The 17,957-nt window shown below is 42.3% G+C and overlaps 1 protein-coding gene across 3 annotated transcripts in view; it reads left to right on the forward strand.

Annotated features, from left to right (window-relative positions):
- LOC138735617 (cadherin-4-like) overlaps positions 1-17,957 on the forward strand; it is a 564,345-nt gene that overhangs the window by 205,151 nt on the left and 341,237 nt on the right. The window contains exon 2 of one of the 3 annotated variants that reach the window (XM_069883689.1): positions 10,455-10,525. The exons of 1 other annotated variant lie outside the window; for it this stretch is intronic. In XM_069883689.1, the coding sequence (XP_069739790.1) occupies position 10,525 (1 nt within the window). In that variant the 5' untranslated portion in view covers positions 10,455-10,524. Of the gene's footprint in view, positions 1-4,439; positions 4,506-10,454; positions 10,526-17,957 lie in introns of those variants that run through there. One more of the 3 variants, XM_069883688.1, reaches the window with a different exon arrangement.

The following is a 17,957-nucleotide window of genomic DNA, read 5'->3' on the forward strand; positions in this document are numbered from 1 at the left end:
ATGACATGAAGTTACCAGAACATTTTCAGTAACATATACAGTGAGATTGATGGTGAAGTGGAAGTAATTTCAGCTAAAATGTAGAATTGAAATAGTACTCAAAGTTGACGTTTCAGGGGTTTAACCTTCTGCCAAACAGGAGAATGAACTCCTTCTGAAGTAAAGTTTTTTTTCAGCGAGAGAGCCTTTGCCAAGGGAAAGGGTGGTCCAGCTTTTGGACCAATTACCCCAGCAATACACCAGCCAGTGGACGTTCTCTACAGATCCAGGTTCACTCCTGGCTTAACTGCAATTTACATAATATTCAAGATTCCTTTACTGTCATGTAATAGTAGAGAACATACTATATTACATGAAATCGTCTTCTGCCTGCAGAAAGGAAGACAAAAAGTTGCCATTAGTGTTGTGCAGCGCCCTTACTGTAAAAGAGAAAGAGAAGCTAAAGTGAGTCTCTGAGTAATGATGGATTTCCCTCCAGCGCTCCCCCAGCCTCTGCGGCCAAACCGACTCCTGTTTGATCCATTGGCAACCCGAGTTCCAGATCCAAACCTCCGACAGGATCAGGGCACCTGAGACTCTTCAGGAGCCCTTCTTGCCCTGAGCGCCCTCTTGAATCCCGGGTCCAATACTGGTTCCCATGAGCCGGTCTCGAGCAGCCCATGTGGTCCTTCAACTGCAAGTCGCCTGCAGCTTGTGAGAGTCCAGCAGCTGCTGAACCCATTGCTGGTCCGTCATCGTCCTGGAGGGTCATCTCCTGTGCTCCTCTTCTCAATGTTGGGGGAGGGGGGGTGTTCTCATTCCTGGTGCCCTGTGCCTCTCCACTGCTCCCCCGTAGTTTGCAACGCCTTGAAGCTTCCACTGAGCACAAGTGTTGCCATCCCTGGCCCAGTCCTCCATGGTTGTAAGATTTTTCTTTAAAACGTGATTGATGCCTTTAACAGGCCGTTTAAAGTCTGCATTCAGCTGGTGGCGTTGGGAGCAGGCGATTGAATCTTTCAGTATCTCCACTCTGGGATCTCCCTGGATTCACACCAGCTGCCTTTACTGCCGATCCAGCACCATCGCCATTTTCTTTTGGTTGGATTGTGTGCTGAAGGGTAAGTGAGCAATTCAGTGCCACTGCCCTGGGCTTTGAATCTCACACTAAAGAAAGATCAGCAAAGCAACGGCAGCTAAATTGTTAACATTATCAAACCATTCGCTCCATTGCAATCTTATGATTCCACCCCCCCCCACCCCCCACCTCCTTAAAGTGTACGTTCCCAAAGTCTGTGGTGTGCCCTCAACAATAGAAGTGAACAAAGAATGAGAAACAACAAGCTTATGAATGTCATTTTTGTCAGATATCACAAATTCTGCATCTCCAGCCGATGTCCCTGGGCTGCTGTACAGTTCGACTGATGCAGCTCGAACAGTTCTTAACAGATCTACTGTCACCTCAGATTACTTAGTTGTCAGACAACAGGAGCCCAAAAGTGATGCATTTGTATTATTAGGCAGCTCTCTGGAAGCTACTGAAGGTTGCTAGGTCATTGCTTAGCAACTAGTGAGTGTTCTAACTAAAGATGCAATGTCTCTCTTGCCAGCCAACCAATGTAAAGGAAAATGGTGGTTGTTGGGAGCAAATGGTTAGAACAATGAGCCGACTTTTAAATGTACACTTGTTCATTAAGATTATATTGTTGGAAATTCCTGTTTCTTTGAAGTGTATGTACAATGATCTGTGCCTGCATGGATCCAAAAACACACATGCAGTAAAGTGAAATGGCTGCAGCCATAAGGTTGGATGCAAGCGAGAGTTGACCTTTTCTTATTAAGCCACCAAGGAATCCAGCTGTAATAAGTATTATGATTACCTGTAGGTTTGCTTTTCTGTGCCCTTTCACTTTATCAGATGTGCGAATGGAGCAATAAAACGATTCAGTAGAATCACACATTTATTTGAATTCTTTAACACACTGTTGATTCAGAGGCATTAATCGTTTGAAGATAAAACTGAAAATAGCTTTATATGCTCGGAATGACTGAAAATCCTACTCGTAAATCCCAGCATGAGAGAACAGAAGAAATCTGCAAAACCAGGTACCAAATTGAGCTGCACCACTTACAGACCCGAGGGAACAACGCGCACAGATTTCGAGAATAGCCGTGTACCAAATACTCAACTCTTTGAGATCTTTCAGACAACCCTTCCAATTCACTGGCTGGACAGATTCCCAGCCTGAATAACATTCCCTCTCTCAAGTCATAGAGCGAAATCTTTCGACGTAAAGAAAAGGGTTTCATTTAATCTTCCTGATGTACAGACATGACAACGAGGTCGATTGAAACTAAACGTTGGTGGAAGAACCCAAGGTTTAGAAGTTTGTCCTCTGTCGCATGTGTTGAGCATACATGGATCCATGTGGTGTCCCGCTTTCCAAAATTCTTTTCCTTTAACTATGGAAAAGTTGGATTTTAGAGACGGAGCTTGAACAGCCACTACCAAAAGGTGCATTGAATACAGCTGTTTGGCTTTCTGATCCAATAATCCAAACAAGTTTCAGGAAAACAACTGTGTCTTTTTGGGGCATGCAGCAACAAGTTTGGACTTGTGGGGAAACATTTAGTAGATATTAACCTCTGTGTTTAAGGAGTAAATATTAATCACTCTGGGCTAATATCTATCTTGTGATCAACCAAGCGCACTCAAGCAATTATCAAAATAAAATCACACTGGCACTTGTGGGGCTTCTTCTGCTAAAGCGAGTTGCCACATGGTTTTGTTATAACATTCACTATTCTGGGGTATCACTGACTGTGAGGTTCCTCGTGGTATCTGCACGTCATGTCAGTCTTGTCGTTGGCTGCTAAGTGTACAATTCAAAATTACTGCAGATCAAAATATTTTCTTGCTTATGGAATGCTTTCAAAGAGGAAAAGTGCAAGCTCTGAATGGATACAACTGCTCTGAGCTATTGTATTTCAAACAACGTGGAGCTGAATAACAAATACGTGTACCTTTGTTCTCACAGTCCACTGTCTTTATTTCAGCAGCTAACTTATAATTTGAATTGTTCTGTTAATTTATCAAAATGTGACTTTATGCAGATGGGAAAGGATTGGAGAATGGAGGCACTAGAAAAAAGATTTGAGATATGAGGAGATAACGTCAGAGGGGCAAGTTGCTAAATTGTCCCTCCCCTTTTGTTCAGTCTCTTCCTACCTACGTCTGGGAAACCTCATAAATGCTCTCCACCATTTCAACAACTTCTAGTTTGCTGGACCTGCTGTTTTATCTGGATTCCCAGTCCTTGTTCATCTCCATTCACCATAGATCATCTTCACCATGGATCCCCAGTCCTTGTTCATCTCTATTCACCATTCTGCCAGACTTGGTGTCCTTTGTTTCTCTCCAGGACATAGATCCGACAGTTTGCCACTGCCAGCATGCCTATCTGCCTGGCAGAACTTTGTTCTTTCCCAAGCAACTTCTCTTTTGCTTCCTTTCACTTTCTACAAATCAAATATGTAGCCATTGGCCCCAGCAACACCTGCTATTTCATTCGCCTATGAAGATCTGTCTTTATTCCAAACCTGCAGTGCACCGCTCTCCAATTCTTTCTCTGCTACATCGACGACTGGATTGGTGCTGCCTCCTGTACCTGTACTGAACTCATAAATTTTATCACCGTCGCTATTCCACCATGCCTCCAATTCACGGACTATTTCTTGTCATATCTCTCCCCTTCTGATCTTTCTGTCTCCTTGTTGTCAGGATACCTCTCTCTTAGTTCCTGCATCTCCATTCAGTGGATGCTAGAGGCGTGGAGACTGGGGGTGGGAGGGGGTGGGGAGAGGAAGAGAGAGGGAGAAAAAAGATGGGTTGAAACAGAAGGGCAGAAACAGAGAGTTTTTCAGTAAGCATGGCTACCCCTCGCCAGCACTTCCTGTATTTTTTGCATATCTTGCCTTCCTTGGTCCTTGCCTTTTCAAGCAACCACATCCAGCACATCATTCTTCATCATTTCTGCTGGCTAGCATACGATCCCCCACAGATATATCTTCCCATCATCACCTCTCCCTGCTTCCAACAGGAACGACTCTGTTCATTATTTCCTGGTTCACTCATCCCCTTCTGTCCCTAAGCACGTTCCCCTGCAACCACAGGAGACACAACGCACCTCCTCCCTCACCACCATGCAGGCACCTAAACAGGGTGAGGCAGAGATTCACATGGTCCTCCTCCAACTCCATCTATTTCATGCAGTGCTCTCGATGTAGCAAAATGAAGTGTGGACTAGGCGAACACTTTGGTAGAGCTCAGGCTCTGTCTGTGATGGCCATCTTCAACTTCCAATTGCAAGCTGTTTTAACTCCCTTCACCGTTCTCTCACTGATCTATGTCTCTTTCACCTCTTCCACTGCCAGAATCAAGCTAAACACAAGCACAAGGACCAGCATCTTTTATTCCGCCTGAGTAGGACTGCAAACCAGTGGTGTGAATATTGATTCTCCAATGTCGGGTAATCTACATATTCTCTGTTCCTTTGAGCTTCATTCTGATCCATCCAGGGCCTCTCACACACATGCCTCTCTCCAATCTGCAGTACCAGTTACCCGACTTGTTCCATCTCCCACCTTACACTAACCTCCTGGGTTCCATTTACTCCCGATATCTAGGTCCACACATCACCTTTCTTTCCTTTTAGATTGCATGTCTGCATCCTTTACTTCTGGTGCCTGCTGCTATCTTCACACTCCCCTCCTCTATTTGCCCATCAATCCCACCTTACCCACTTATTGCTTGCCAGCTCCTACCTCAGCCCCAAACTCACCTTATATGGTCTATCTCCTCTTTATCCTTTCCAAGTTGTCAAGTCAAGTTTATTGTTATCTGATTGCACAAGTACAACCTGATGAAACAGCGTTCTCCGGTCCTCGGTGCAAAACACGCAGATACACAACCAAACATAACACACATACAAACAATACACATGCAGGACAAGTATTTATACATACAAATAAATAAATAAATATAAATTACTTGGTAACTGTGAGAGTTTTGGATGGCTAGTGTAAGCAGTTCTTCTGGCCATTCAGCATTTTCGCTGCTCCTCAGCCTGGTGGTGCTGGCTCTGATCCTCCTGTATCTCTTTCCCGACTGGAGCGGCTGAAAGATGCTGTGTGCGGGGTGGTGGGGGTCGTCATTGAACTTGTGCACCCCATTTCATCCTGGTAGTTCACGTTGATGGGGATGAGGGAAACCCCAGTGATCCTCTCTCCCACTCTTACAGTCCTGTGGATTGACCTCTGATCCATTTCTCTGCAGCAACCATCCCTCACCGTGATGCAGCCGGCCAGGGTGTTCTCGATAGAGCTCCTGTTGAAGGTTGATGTAATGGTGGCTGGTAGTCTTGCTTACTTCAGACTTCTCAGGACGTGCAGTTGTTATGCTTTCCTGACAAGTGAGGAGATGTTGTGTGCTCATGATACATCACTAGTTAAGTGAACTGTGTGGAACTTGGTGCCCTCCACTCTCTCCACCCCAGAGAGAGGTGTTGATGTGCAGTGTAGGGGGGGGTGGTGGTTATTCCTGGTCCTCCTGAAGTCCACGATGATCTCCTTTGTCCTCATTGAAACTCAGGCTGGTACTCTCGCCCCATTTCAAGAGATTTTTCTGATTCAGTCCTGTTTTAAGGTCTCGACTTGAAACATTGAGCATTAAACATCACTTTGTTTCACAAATGGTGCCTGGCCTGCACAGATCCTCCAACAATCAGGCTTCTTCACCCTCAATCCGCAAGTTTGCGGATGATACAAAGATTGGTGGTGTTTTGGACAGTGAGGAAGATTACCGTAGATTAAAAGGTGATTTAGGAAGGCTGGAGGTGTGGGCTGAGAAATGGCTGATGGAATTTAATACAGATAAGTGTGAGGTGTTACATTTTGGAAAGGCAAATCTAAATAGGTCATATGCATTAAATGGTAGGCTATTGAGATGTGCAGAGCAACAAAGGGATTGAGGAGTTGTGGTAAATAGTACCCTCAAGGCTGATACTCAGGTAGATGGTGTGGTGAAGAAGGCATTTGGAATGTTGGCCTTCATAAATTGGAGTATTGAATTCAAGAGTAGGCAGGTTATGATGAAATTGTACAAGGCATTGGTGAGGCCAAATTTGGAGTACTGTGTACAGTTTTGGACACCAAATTATAGGAAAGATATAAACAAAATGGAGAGAGTGCAGAGAAGGTTCACGAGAATGTTGACAGGATTTCAAGGTTTGAGTTACAGGGAAAGGTGGTGCAGACTGGGGCTTTTTTCTCTGGAATGTAGAAGATTGAGGGGGGACTTGATAGAGGTGTTTTAGATTTTAAAAGGGACCGGCAGAGTAAATGTGGATAGGCTTTTTCAATTAAGAGTGGGGGAGATTCAAACTAGAGGGCATGGTTTAAGATTGAAGGTGGAAAATTATAAGGAGAACATGAGGGGAAATTTCTTTATGCAAAGGGTGGTAGGGATGTGGAATGAGCTTCCGGCAGACGTAGTTGAGGCGGGATCATTGGTTACATTTAAGGAAAGACTGGATAGTTACATGGAGAGGAGAGGACTGGAGGGGTATGGACCGGGTGCTGGTCAGTGGGATAGTTACATGGAGAGGAGAGGACTGGAGGGGTATGGACCGGATGCTGGTCAGTGGGACTAGGAGGGTGGAGATTTGATACGGCATAGACTAGTAGGGCCGAACTGGCCTGTTCTATGCTGTAAGTGGTTGTATGGTTAATTGTGCTGCAGTGTCCTGATTGAAATGTGTAATATCAAAGTTATAAAGGGACAATAACATAAATGTTGTAGGTGATAATCGTGCTGGTTTATAATATCATTAACCATTTGTTGTGACTAAGTGTGTGTGTGTGTGTGTGTGTGTGTGTCGCGTACATAGTTATTCTGATGGAATTTATTTTATTTAAAGGACCTAGCTTTTAAAGACCTCATCTTTTCCGATCAAATTCAGATGAAGATCAAACATTTTCATGTGCAAACCAGTTTCCACTTCACTGATATAAAATAATCATGTTTCATTCTCTTCTGCAATATTAAATCTCAGTTGTCAGCTTTGTTCAAATGCACCTGTGCAGCAATGAATTGCTAATCTACTTCTGCAGTGATCTGGGTCTTGTGGTCACAACAAGTATTGACTCACCATGGTCATGGTCTTCAAAGTAAATGGTGTCCGTTGTTGCAACTTGCGTGCATAGTAAAAAAAAATAACATGGTGGAAGTGCTGTGCAAGTCCAATAGAACTAATTCATATTTCTTGTATTTTGTCAATTGGTATCTACCCATTAATGTTTATAGAACATAGAACAATACAGCCCTCGATGTTGTGCCGACCATATATCCCTTCATAAAAAATAAGTATTAAACCCTCTCTACCCCGTAACCTTCTATTTTTCTTTCATCCATGTGTCTGTCTAAGAGTCTCTTAAATGCCCCCAATGTTTCAGCCTCCACCACCATCTCTGTGTATATATAAAAAAAGCCCCTGATGTCTCCTCGAAACTTTCCTCCCTTAACATTGTACATATGTCCTCTGGTGTTTGCTGATTGTGCCCTGGGAAACAGCTGCTGACTGTCCACCCTATCTATGCCTCTCATAATCTTGTAGACCTCTATCAAGTCTCCTCTCATCCTTCTGCACTCCAAAGAGAAAAGCCCCAGCTCTGCTAACCTTGCCTCATAAGACCCGTTTCCAAATCCAGTCAACATCCTGGTAAATCTCCTCTGCACCCTCTCCATAGCTTCCACATCCTTCCTGTCATGAGGTGGCCAGATCTGAACACAATACTTCAAGTGTGGTCTCACCAGAGATTCATAGAGTTGCAACATGATGTCTCTCTGTATTTAGAAAATTAAGTCACAGCTCAGATCAGAAAAGCCTGAGACACAATATGTGACAATAGAAAAAAGATAATAAACACATGAGGATGGATAGATAAATAGTTACAATTCCAGTTAATAATGTTGGGGGAGACAAGCAGAGATATTGCAGTCTTCAATATTTTTTCCAACAATTTGCATGTTGTGCTTTCAGAGGGAATTTATTGGAGATTGCAAACTCCAGTTCTCAGTTCACAAGCATGCTGGAGAAACTCAGCTGGTCACACAGCATCTCTAGGAAACAAAGTCTAATCAATGTATCAGCTTGATGTGGCAGGATATGCTCGGTTTCTCCAGCATGTTTGTGTATTGTACTTGGACCCCCCCCCCCCGCATCAGTAGACTTTTCTGGTTTAATTTAATTCATCCAGCAATTTGTTTCTCATTCTGTTGGGGATTGTTAGATGCAGGACATCGTTCAGGAATCATGTGGATGGTAAATATTAGAACAAAGAAGAAACATTTATTTTTTAAAAACTGTTCAAAATAAAATGACAATAACCATATAACCATTTACGGATCCGCACCGGTTCATTGATTTTGTGCGGCCTCTTCAGGCATTGGTAGATCTTCATTCAATAACAATGGACGAATTCAATGCAGGTGATCTTTAATTAATTTTGGAATTGAAAGAGTGGCTTAGAAATCAAACAATAAAAGGTAGCCAATGTTTCAGGCCTGAGCCCTTTGTGGAGGTAGGAGTCAAAAGCGGGCACGGGCCTGAATAACAAGGTGGGGTAAAGGGAGGAAGGAGAGGAGTGCAGACTAACAGATAAGATGATGTAGGTGGATATAGGTAGCAGGGTAGAAGAGAAAAAGAAATCAGTCAAGTGGCAGAGTGAAGGCATCACTCTGTGGGAAGGGGAGGGGATCTGGAGGAAAGGAGATGAAGGGATAAAGAAAGAGAGACTTGGGGGCAGGGTTTAATGGAAATTGGAGAAGTTGATGTCAATGGTGAGAGAATGCCCAGACCAAACACTGGGTGCCGTTCCTCCAATTTGCAGGTCACTTCGGTTTGGCAGAACACGAGGACATGTTGGTGTGGGAATGGTTGGCCACTGGGTGGTCTCTGTGCTGCAACACTATCTGAAAAATGCAGAAGATACTTTGAAGGCTTCCTATTTGACAGGAAAACGTCAATCTAATTTGTTGAGACCTGTAATCCAATATCCTGCAGATCTATCCTTTTGCCCAGTTATTCTTTATTGATTACTGCTCCAAGTTGGATAAATATATTTGGGAGAACAATGATGCTCATTCCCAAACCATTTTTCCCTTCCAACTTATTCAAGTGGCAGCTGAAAAAGAACAGTCAGATGCATGTTTGTGGTAACCGCTTAAATTTATATTGGCAGAAATACCGACTTTAAAATCCATCTGCCGTGTCATCTGTCTTTGCGGTCAGTCGCATGTCTAAAGATAGAAATCAGATCAGAGGCTATCTTTCCTACATATCTCATACCCTGGACAGGCATAATACCATTCAAAGCAGTGTTCCAAATCAGTCACAAACATTATGGGGTTTCAAAACTATTGCCTGTGAAATATTACTGTTTATCATTTTCCAAACAGAATATTTTTTCATTGATCACTGCCCTTTATTGTTATGCCAATTCTCTGGGCATCCAGAGAAATAGACACTGCTTGTGTAAACCCTGCCCAGGAACTGAATTTGAATGCTTTGGAAGGGCACGTTAACTACTTCCTGTTTTCCTTGTGAATGTTTTGGAAAATAAAACCCATTTTCTGCTGGATCTTTATCCAGAATTACTCCTGGTTACATCATTCTACAATACAATGCATTTCCATTTGCAATGCTTGAAATCCATTCTAAGTTGCATGAAGCTGGGATTCTTCCCCTGGGAATAAAGAGAGGAGCTATGATATAAATAAAATCATAAAGAGTTGAATGATAAATCACTGAAAATTAAAAACACAGGTACAGAAAGCGATTAGAAGGGAGATTGTATGATATTCTTTATGGTATGGGCATAGGATTTTTTTAAATCTTTTTCTTATTGTCCCTGGCAAGACCATATTGGCGTTTTCTCCTTAACTAAGGTACGGTGGGTAATAGAGCAGGAAGAATCCCCATATTGGTTTATCAGATGATGGGTTTAAGCCCTATAATCTCTGAAGGTTACAAGGTTGGTCCTAGAGGCCATGTAAACATGAAATTCCTATCAGGTTAGATGTGAAGTCAATACATCCACTGGCTGAGCTATCTGGACCTTGAGAGGACACTGTCTTGCAGTAAGGACTCAGTGGAGGGTGGGGGGGGGTGGTGGTGTGGGTAAGAGATGACAAGACATTTCTTCCCCCCAGAGAATTGTGAATCCTTTTAGCATGGTTCAAACACTGAATGCATTCAAGATTGGAATTGATAGGTTTTCAGATATTAAGGGAAATAAGGATGATTGGATTAGTGTGGGAAGGTGGTGCTGAGATAAAAGCACACCCGATATCTTCAAAAGTGCAGCAAGCATGAAGGAAAAATAGCCCACTCCTCTTTGCATCCTTTAATTCCTGACAGACTCCATTGGTGAAGATTCAAGGATCAGAAGACAAGATGAAAGTGATCAGTGGAAAAATAAAGTTATGAAAGTAAGAAAATAATTTTAAATGCTGTTCATGGTTAGGATATTGCTGGGTTTGGGGGTGGTTAGAGAAAGGAAGTAGGTAGCAGAGGCAGATTCAATTGTAATGGTTGATCAGGAAATGGATTGGATTTGAAAGGAGACAATTTGCAGGGGATGTGGTTGGGGGAGGGGTGGATGAATATATTCCTCTTGCACGTAGACTGTCTTGGTCAGGTCAGTCAAATGGCTTCTTCCATTCTAGCAACAAAATTGGGAGAGATTTGTTAGTACTTTTCCCAAAAAGTGTGTAATGAGTTCATTTTAGAGTCTGCAGTCTTCATATTTGTAGTATATTTTGCATAACTATCACAACAATATTTTAAGGAATGTTTTTTTTCCCTCTATCCTTTGTTTTAAATGTAGGGTTTGTTGAAAGTTATGCAGCTAGTGCCCAAATTTTTTGTAACGTTTGTTTCACTCAAATCAGCAGGTTTTAAAGGCAACGACAAAGCTAGTTCACAATGTTAATGCAATAGGTGTTATTATTTACAGTCTCATTGGAGAGGGAGGTGTGAAGGGGGTTGGTGTGTGGAAGAGGGGAAGGGAACATGTGCTCCTCAAACAAATAATTAATAAGCATTCTGTGCCGCCCTTTTCCATCTGGACTGATTGCTGATTGTCTCAATTCTCACGCTTGTGTGTGTGTGTGTTTTTACCATATCCCTTAATTAGAGCAGTTTCTATCTGAACTCATTATGATGTGAAATACTTCTCTTCAATCCCATGCACTCTTATCTGTCCCAAAAAAAGGGCCCCAACTTCTTTCGACCCCCATCCATGTCACTAAAGTCCATGTATTATTCTAGTAATGCAGTTGATGAACCTGGTATAATTCATGTTGATGCACCAGTGAATGGGTTTCATTTTACAGTAGATTCCTGAACATGTGTTAAGCAACCTGATAACTCATCCAGAAGCAAATAGTGAGCTAAGATCAGAAGCAAGAGTGGGAAATAAGTTGTCCCTCTAAGCTCCTTACACATAAATTTTCAAAAACAAATAAAATGCAGCATTTGATGTAAATTCTAAGTAGAAATGAGACTTGTGGACAAGGTGCTGTTCTTCTTGTAAAGCCATATCCATTTCCTCACATAGTGCTGCTATTTGACAATTGGAATTTTGTTCCAAGCAATAATTAAAGCATTTAGTATAGCTAATATCTGTTCATTTGCTCATGAGTATTTATTCACTTCTAATCTAAAAGCAATAGGATTAAAATGAGTAATGTCCATACATGTATGCTCTTCATATTTAGGCCAGAATTGCAAAGTAAAATAAGGACTTCCAAGAGCCAAAAGTATTATCCTAGTCTTTATATGCAGAATTTGGTCAAAAAGGATTCAGCATCTGGTGTGCATTAACATTAGCAAAACCAGTGGTATGTAAAGTGAAATGAACAATGTGGAAGTGCATTTTCTCGGACAGCTGTTATGTTTGCGTGATTCTGGCACATGAGTTCTTGGCAACTTTCACAAAGAGTGATAAACCTTCTTGTAATTTGAGTATGAGGAGCTGGCAATGTTCTGAAATCCAATATTCTTATAGGGAATTGACAACCTTGGACGATAATTAAACATGTTTTCCCTGTCTAATTGTATTATCTATGTCCTTGAAATAATAACATTCAATTATTTCCAAATGCTGTAACTATTTCAAGGTTTCAGCATCATTTTCTGTTTAGTAATCAAAGGGAAGTTGCTTGGCAAGTTACCAGGAAGTGGTCTTTGAGAAAGAATAAAAATGCTGGGCTTGCGCATCTTAATGTTCAACAGCGTTTCTGCTGAATATGTTCTGAATAGTCTTAATACCTCATTTCTATTGGTTCAGAATTCGAACTTAAGCTGCACAATGCAAACAGGTGAATGCTGAGCTGTAGAATGACTCCTGTTTCTTGAAGCCAGTTTAAAGGGGGCACATTATTCATGCGCACCTCTCATGTCTCAAAGGACAAAATGTTTGGCAAACATTGTACTGTGCAAGTGCTTCAATTTGATCTTTATTTTTTAAAAGTAAATTTGGACGTACAGCACAGTAACAGGCCATTTCGTCCCACGAGCCTGTGCCACCCAATTGACCTACACCCCCAGTACTTTTTTGAATGGTGGGAGGGAACCGGAGCCCCCGTGGAAAATCCACACAGATGTGCGGAGAATGTACATTCTCCTTACAGAGAGCACAGGATTTGAACCCCAGTCCTGAACGGTGGTGGTGTAAAAGCTTCGCGCTGACCACGAGGCCAACCATACCACCCTAACCCTATATTATACTTTGCATTAAAAATAGTCTGTGAGGAATTGTTCATGAAGTCTCTCAAAAGATTATTCTGAATAGTGATGATTCCTGATGCTTCTGATACACAGTCGTTTCCCTTGGGGGAAAAAAAGGAGAAATTAAATGCAGCCACCACAATGTAGCTGCCAACAGCAACCAATTTTTCTGCTGCTAGGAGGTGCATAAGATGCCTCTGGAGCCTCAGTGATTGTTTCAGAGACTCTAGACTCGAAACACAGTGAAAGTTGCCACTAAAGGCCGTTACCTTTTCTGGATGCAAATGTGAGCTTTAAAATTGTTGTTTTATAAGTTTTTGTCCTGCTTAGTAGGAACATGCCACACAAGATTCCACTCCATTGCAGAATTGTTTCAAGAAGCAACAATGCAGGTTATCTCATTTTTTTTTCCCCAAACTGTTGAATTCTATTTCTACTTCCACCCATTATTCTTCCACAAAGACTACAAGTGATTTTGAAGGTCGGTTTGTGGATTGCCTGTTTAATGCATTCTGTTAGCCTCTCTCAGCCTTTTCCCATCATTTTATTTTGTGAAGATCATATGCCTATTTGTCAGATTGCTATTATTGAAGAAGCAAATTGGGATGGGTTTAGTTTTGTATTAAACCTCTCTCAAAATTGTAGCCTACTCCCCATTCTTCCTCTCTCTCTTCCCCATCCCTCTGTCTTCAGCTCTCCATCCCTTTGCCTCTCCATTCACAGAGCCAACCTCCCTCCCCTTATCCACCTATGCGTTCCTCCCCTGCCCCTCCACCCCATCCCGCACCATTTTGTTCAGACACCTCCCCAAATTCTGTCCATTCCTTGATGAAGGGCTCAAACCTTGGTTATGTATCTTTACCTTTGCTCTATAACATACACTGTTTCATTCGAAGTAAAACACTGAGTTTCTCCAGCATTGTGTTTTTGCTTCAACCATGTGTTTTACTTCTCTTTCTTCTTTTTTTCTTTGGCTTGTCTTCGCGGACGAAGATTTATGGAGGGGTAATGTCCACGTCTGCTGCAGGCTCGTTGGTGACTGACAAGTCCGATGCGGGACAGGCAGGCACGGTTGCAAGGGAAAATTGGTGGGTTGGGGTTGGGTGTTGGGTTTTTCCTCCTTTGTCTTTTGTCAGTGAGGTGGGCTCTGCGGTCTTCTTCAAAGGAGGTTGCTGCCCGCCGAACTGTGAGGCGCCAAGATGCACGGTTTGAGGCGAGATCAGCCCACTGGCGGTGGTCAGTGTGGCAGGCCCCAAGAGAAACTTCTAATCCACTGGTAATTAACTGAGGAAATACTAAAGGTGTTTCCAAAGACAGAGACAAAGAGTTAGTTTTGCTGCAGTTTCTCTGATGACAGAACTGAGAGGGTATGGTAATGTTGACTGATCTGATGGTGTTTGCTTTCTGGTTGCTTTTCAATAAATCTGTTAATGTCACATCAGCAGTTGACTACATGAGGCGATGTTATCAATGCTTCTACTTCCCCAGAAAAGACAAATTCTGCAAAGAATAGTCAAGTTAAACATTGGCCCAAAATGGATGTTGGCAAAATATTGTCGGAATATGAGTTGTTGTGGTTGGTTTGAAGCCCCGGGAGCTTTCTGTAAATTTAATTCAGTAGCCATTGTTTTATTTTTAAATTTACTTGTGAATGAGCACATTATAATTCTCTTAAGTGATGTGGTGCATGGCTGTAATAAATTGTTCACAAATACATACGTGAATGTCCCTGTACTGTGACATGCCTCTGACTTGTCCAGCCTCCAACCTCACTGTGCATAGTTAAACTACCAAAGCAAATTATCATCAAATAAAGTATGAAAAGAGCATCATGAATATGAAATTGATGCTCTGCATGCAGTACAGTGTAATTATTTGTCATGTCAAATTGCAGGGGATTATATTAAAGAAAGAGTTCAGTCAAACAAAACCCCAGTTTATCTTTAATACAGAAGGAAAATATTGGTTGTTCTAAACAAACGTCCTTTTTGCTCAGTCAGTTGCATCTTGGTAACGCACTGCAATGTGAGGTCACAGCCAGAGTATTTAAACTTGTATGGATGGTTCATTCCTGGCTTCCAAGTACTCTACCCATTTCTCAACATAATACTGAAGAGAAGGAACCTTGGCGATTGAGCTTTGGAGATCATCCCATTGTTTTTCTCGCATAGTCTGCAGAGGATCTCATCGTATTAAAATTCAAGTTGCCTTTGAAGGTTTCTCCAAGCAACATATTTCAGGAACAAAGTTATGAATTAGTTAATTTTTTCTTTGTACATTTCTTGACTTTTCTTGTTTTTTACATGTTAAAAACATTGAGCCGGAGATTGGACGCGTTTGCCAAGTAATTTTGTGCAGCATGCATTTTGAATATTATTGTAATCTTGGTTGCACTTCGCTTATCAATTGGGGAGTAATTGAGGATGGTGAAAACAGAAGCAGGAAGGAGGAAGGGATGCAAAGGGAGTAAACACAAGAATCCACTTCAACAAAATCTGATAATGACAGAAGCATTAGATTCAGATAAGGTCAGGGTCCTTTAATGCCAGAGGGCATCTCAGCCATTCAGTTAATGTTTGCTTTGATGGGAAAGTCTACTATTTGCTGGGTTTCTTCTTGTGGAAGATTTTTGCATGCTCAGACTCAAACTCAGCACGTTGCTTGATCTTACCGTTCAGGGCCACTGGCTCTCTGTATGTGTGTGTCATGAAGAACAAGCTTCGGGAGGTATCTTTATATGTATGACCCATGTATAGATAGAGTCCAGCAGTCTCTGACTCCAGGCACATCAGCCAAATGGTGAATACTTTTCTAACACTCTCTGTTGGTCAAAGTTTGAACTAATGGTAGGCAACCATTTCAGTTCCCCTCAACATTCTCATAGACATATCTGTCTTCCATCTCATCCATTACCAGAGGAGGCCACTTGAGGAACAAAATGTAATTTTCCGACTAGACAGCCAGAAATACCACAGCATGTTTTCAGTGAAGGGTTCCTGTGGATGCTCATGTAACCTGCTGAATTTCTCCTGTGCATTGCACGGGACCCTAGCATCTGCTCATTTTCTCGTTTATCACAATTACTATTTATTTTTCTAATTTAAGTCAACCCCATCCTATCTCAATCTTCTCCTCTCCTCCAACCCACCTCCTGACTCTCTGAATCTCCCATGTTCTGTCCAAAAGCCTCCCATAGTGCTCAGTGCAAAGCCTTTACAGCACCAGTGTTCGGGCCCAGGATTCAAATCCCGCTCTGTCTGTAAGGAGTTTATACGTTTTCTCTGTGGCTGCGTGTGACTTCCCTAGGGGCTCTGGTTTACTCCCACTGTTCAAAGCGTACTGGGGTTGTCAGTAAATTGGGTATAAATTAGGCCACACACACTTGGGGCTGAAATAGCCTGTTACCGTGCTGCATGTCTAAAAATAAAATCTCTTCACTCCTCCTCAGCTTCTTCATCTCTCCTTTTTCTTTCACACTTGACCTCATCCCTTCCTACTTTAATCTCAATAAAGCATCCCGACCCAAAGCATTGGCTCACTATTTATACCCCTGAATGTGATCTGACCTACTGTGTTCTCACCATGCGCTAAAGATTCCAGCATCTACAAATTTGGGGTTTTTTTTCCAGACGAATCCTCTTCCTAGCTTACTCCAATTCTGTCCATATATGTCGATTCCTATCTCCAATCAAATGATGCACCGCCCAAATGAAAATCTTTATCATGGTAGAATATTCCTGCCATAGACCTTGACCAAATATACCTCTTCACTTTCCAAATCTTTACCTGCTTTAACTATTCTTTAAGGTGCTGTAAATTACCAAGCCCATCTTTTAGCACAACTTCAGAACAAGTTGATTGCACAGCTGCATAGTTTGAGAAATCAAGGTAAACTACTTAGTTTATGATGCAGACATAATGTCTGTGTGTTTTGAGGCCATAGGTGTGAAGAGTGACATTTTGTTCACTGCTTTTAATACAATCCACAGGTAAAATGCCATTTTGGCTGTCGACTACCCTGTGCTTTTGACCTGACTGTCTGACTATAGATAATAGAATTCTTGTGTTTTTCACGGAAAATACAAAAAAAGGCATAATTGCGCTGACATTCTTTGGATACCCAATGTTTGTACTTTCAAGCCAGATGTTTGATGCGTTTCTCCATGTTATCACAATGTCCAATATTCTGCAGAGTTCCTGTGGCAGGAGACCAGGTGTAATTAAAAATAAACACTGGTTAATGACAGCTGCAATTATCACAACATTACATGATGGGCTCCGAATCATGGGTCCTCTACCGGCATCACCTACGGCTCCTAGAACGCTTCCACCAGCGTTGTCTCCGCTCCATCCTCAACATTCATTGGAGCGACTTCATCTCCAACATCGAAGTACTCGAGATGGCAGAGGCTGACAGCATCGAATCCACGCTGCTGAAGATCAAACTGCGCTGGGTAGGTCATGTCTCCAGAATGGAGGACCATCGCCTTCCCAAGATTGTGTTCTATAGCGAGCTCTCCACTGGCCACCAAGACAGAGGTGCACCACAGAAGAGGTACAAGGACTGCCTAAAGAAATCTCTTGGTGCCTGCCCCATTGACCACCGCCAGTGGGCTGATCTCGCCTCAAACCGTGCATCTTGGCGCCTCACAGTTTGGCGGGCAGCAACCTCCTTGGAAGAAGACCGCAGAGCCCACCTCACTGACAAAAGACAAAGGAGGAAAAACCCAACACCCAACCCCAACCCACCAATTTTCACTTGCAACCGCTGCAACCGTGTCTGCCTGTCCCGCATCGGACTTGTCAGTCACCAACGAGCCTGCAGCTGACGTGGACATTACCCCTCCATAAATCTTCGTCCGCGAAGCCAAGCCAAAGAAAAGACATGATGGGAGAAGAGAGGGAAGTTCAATCATTGATATTCAGTGATAGAATTAAAGTAAATGAAATTGTTCTTTTCAACGTTCTGGTCATCAGTGACAAATTGATCTGAAAATGAAGGGATTTCTTTAAATGGAAAAGCTACAAGAATAAAGAGTTAATGTTGTATAATGATTTTGTTGGGGTAATCCATCTTAGAAATGATAATGAAACTCAAAAATATGCATTTTAGACTCACAAAGAAGAGTC

Source organism: Narcine bancroftii, chromosome 6 (genome assembly GCF_036971445.1).
Source record: "Narcine bancroftii isolate sNarBan1 chromosome 6, sNarBan1.hap1, whole genome shotgun sequence".
NCBI lineage: Eukaryota > Metazoa > Chordata > Chondrichthyes > Torpediniformes > Narcinidae > Narcine > Narcine bancroftii.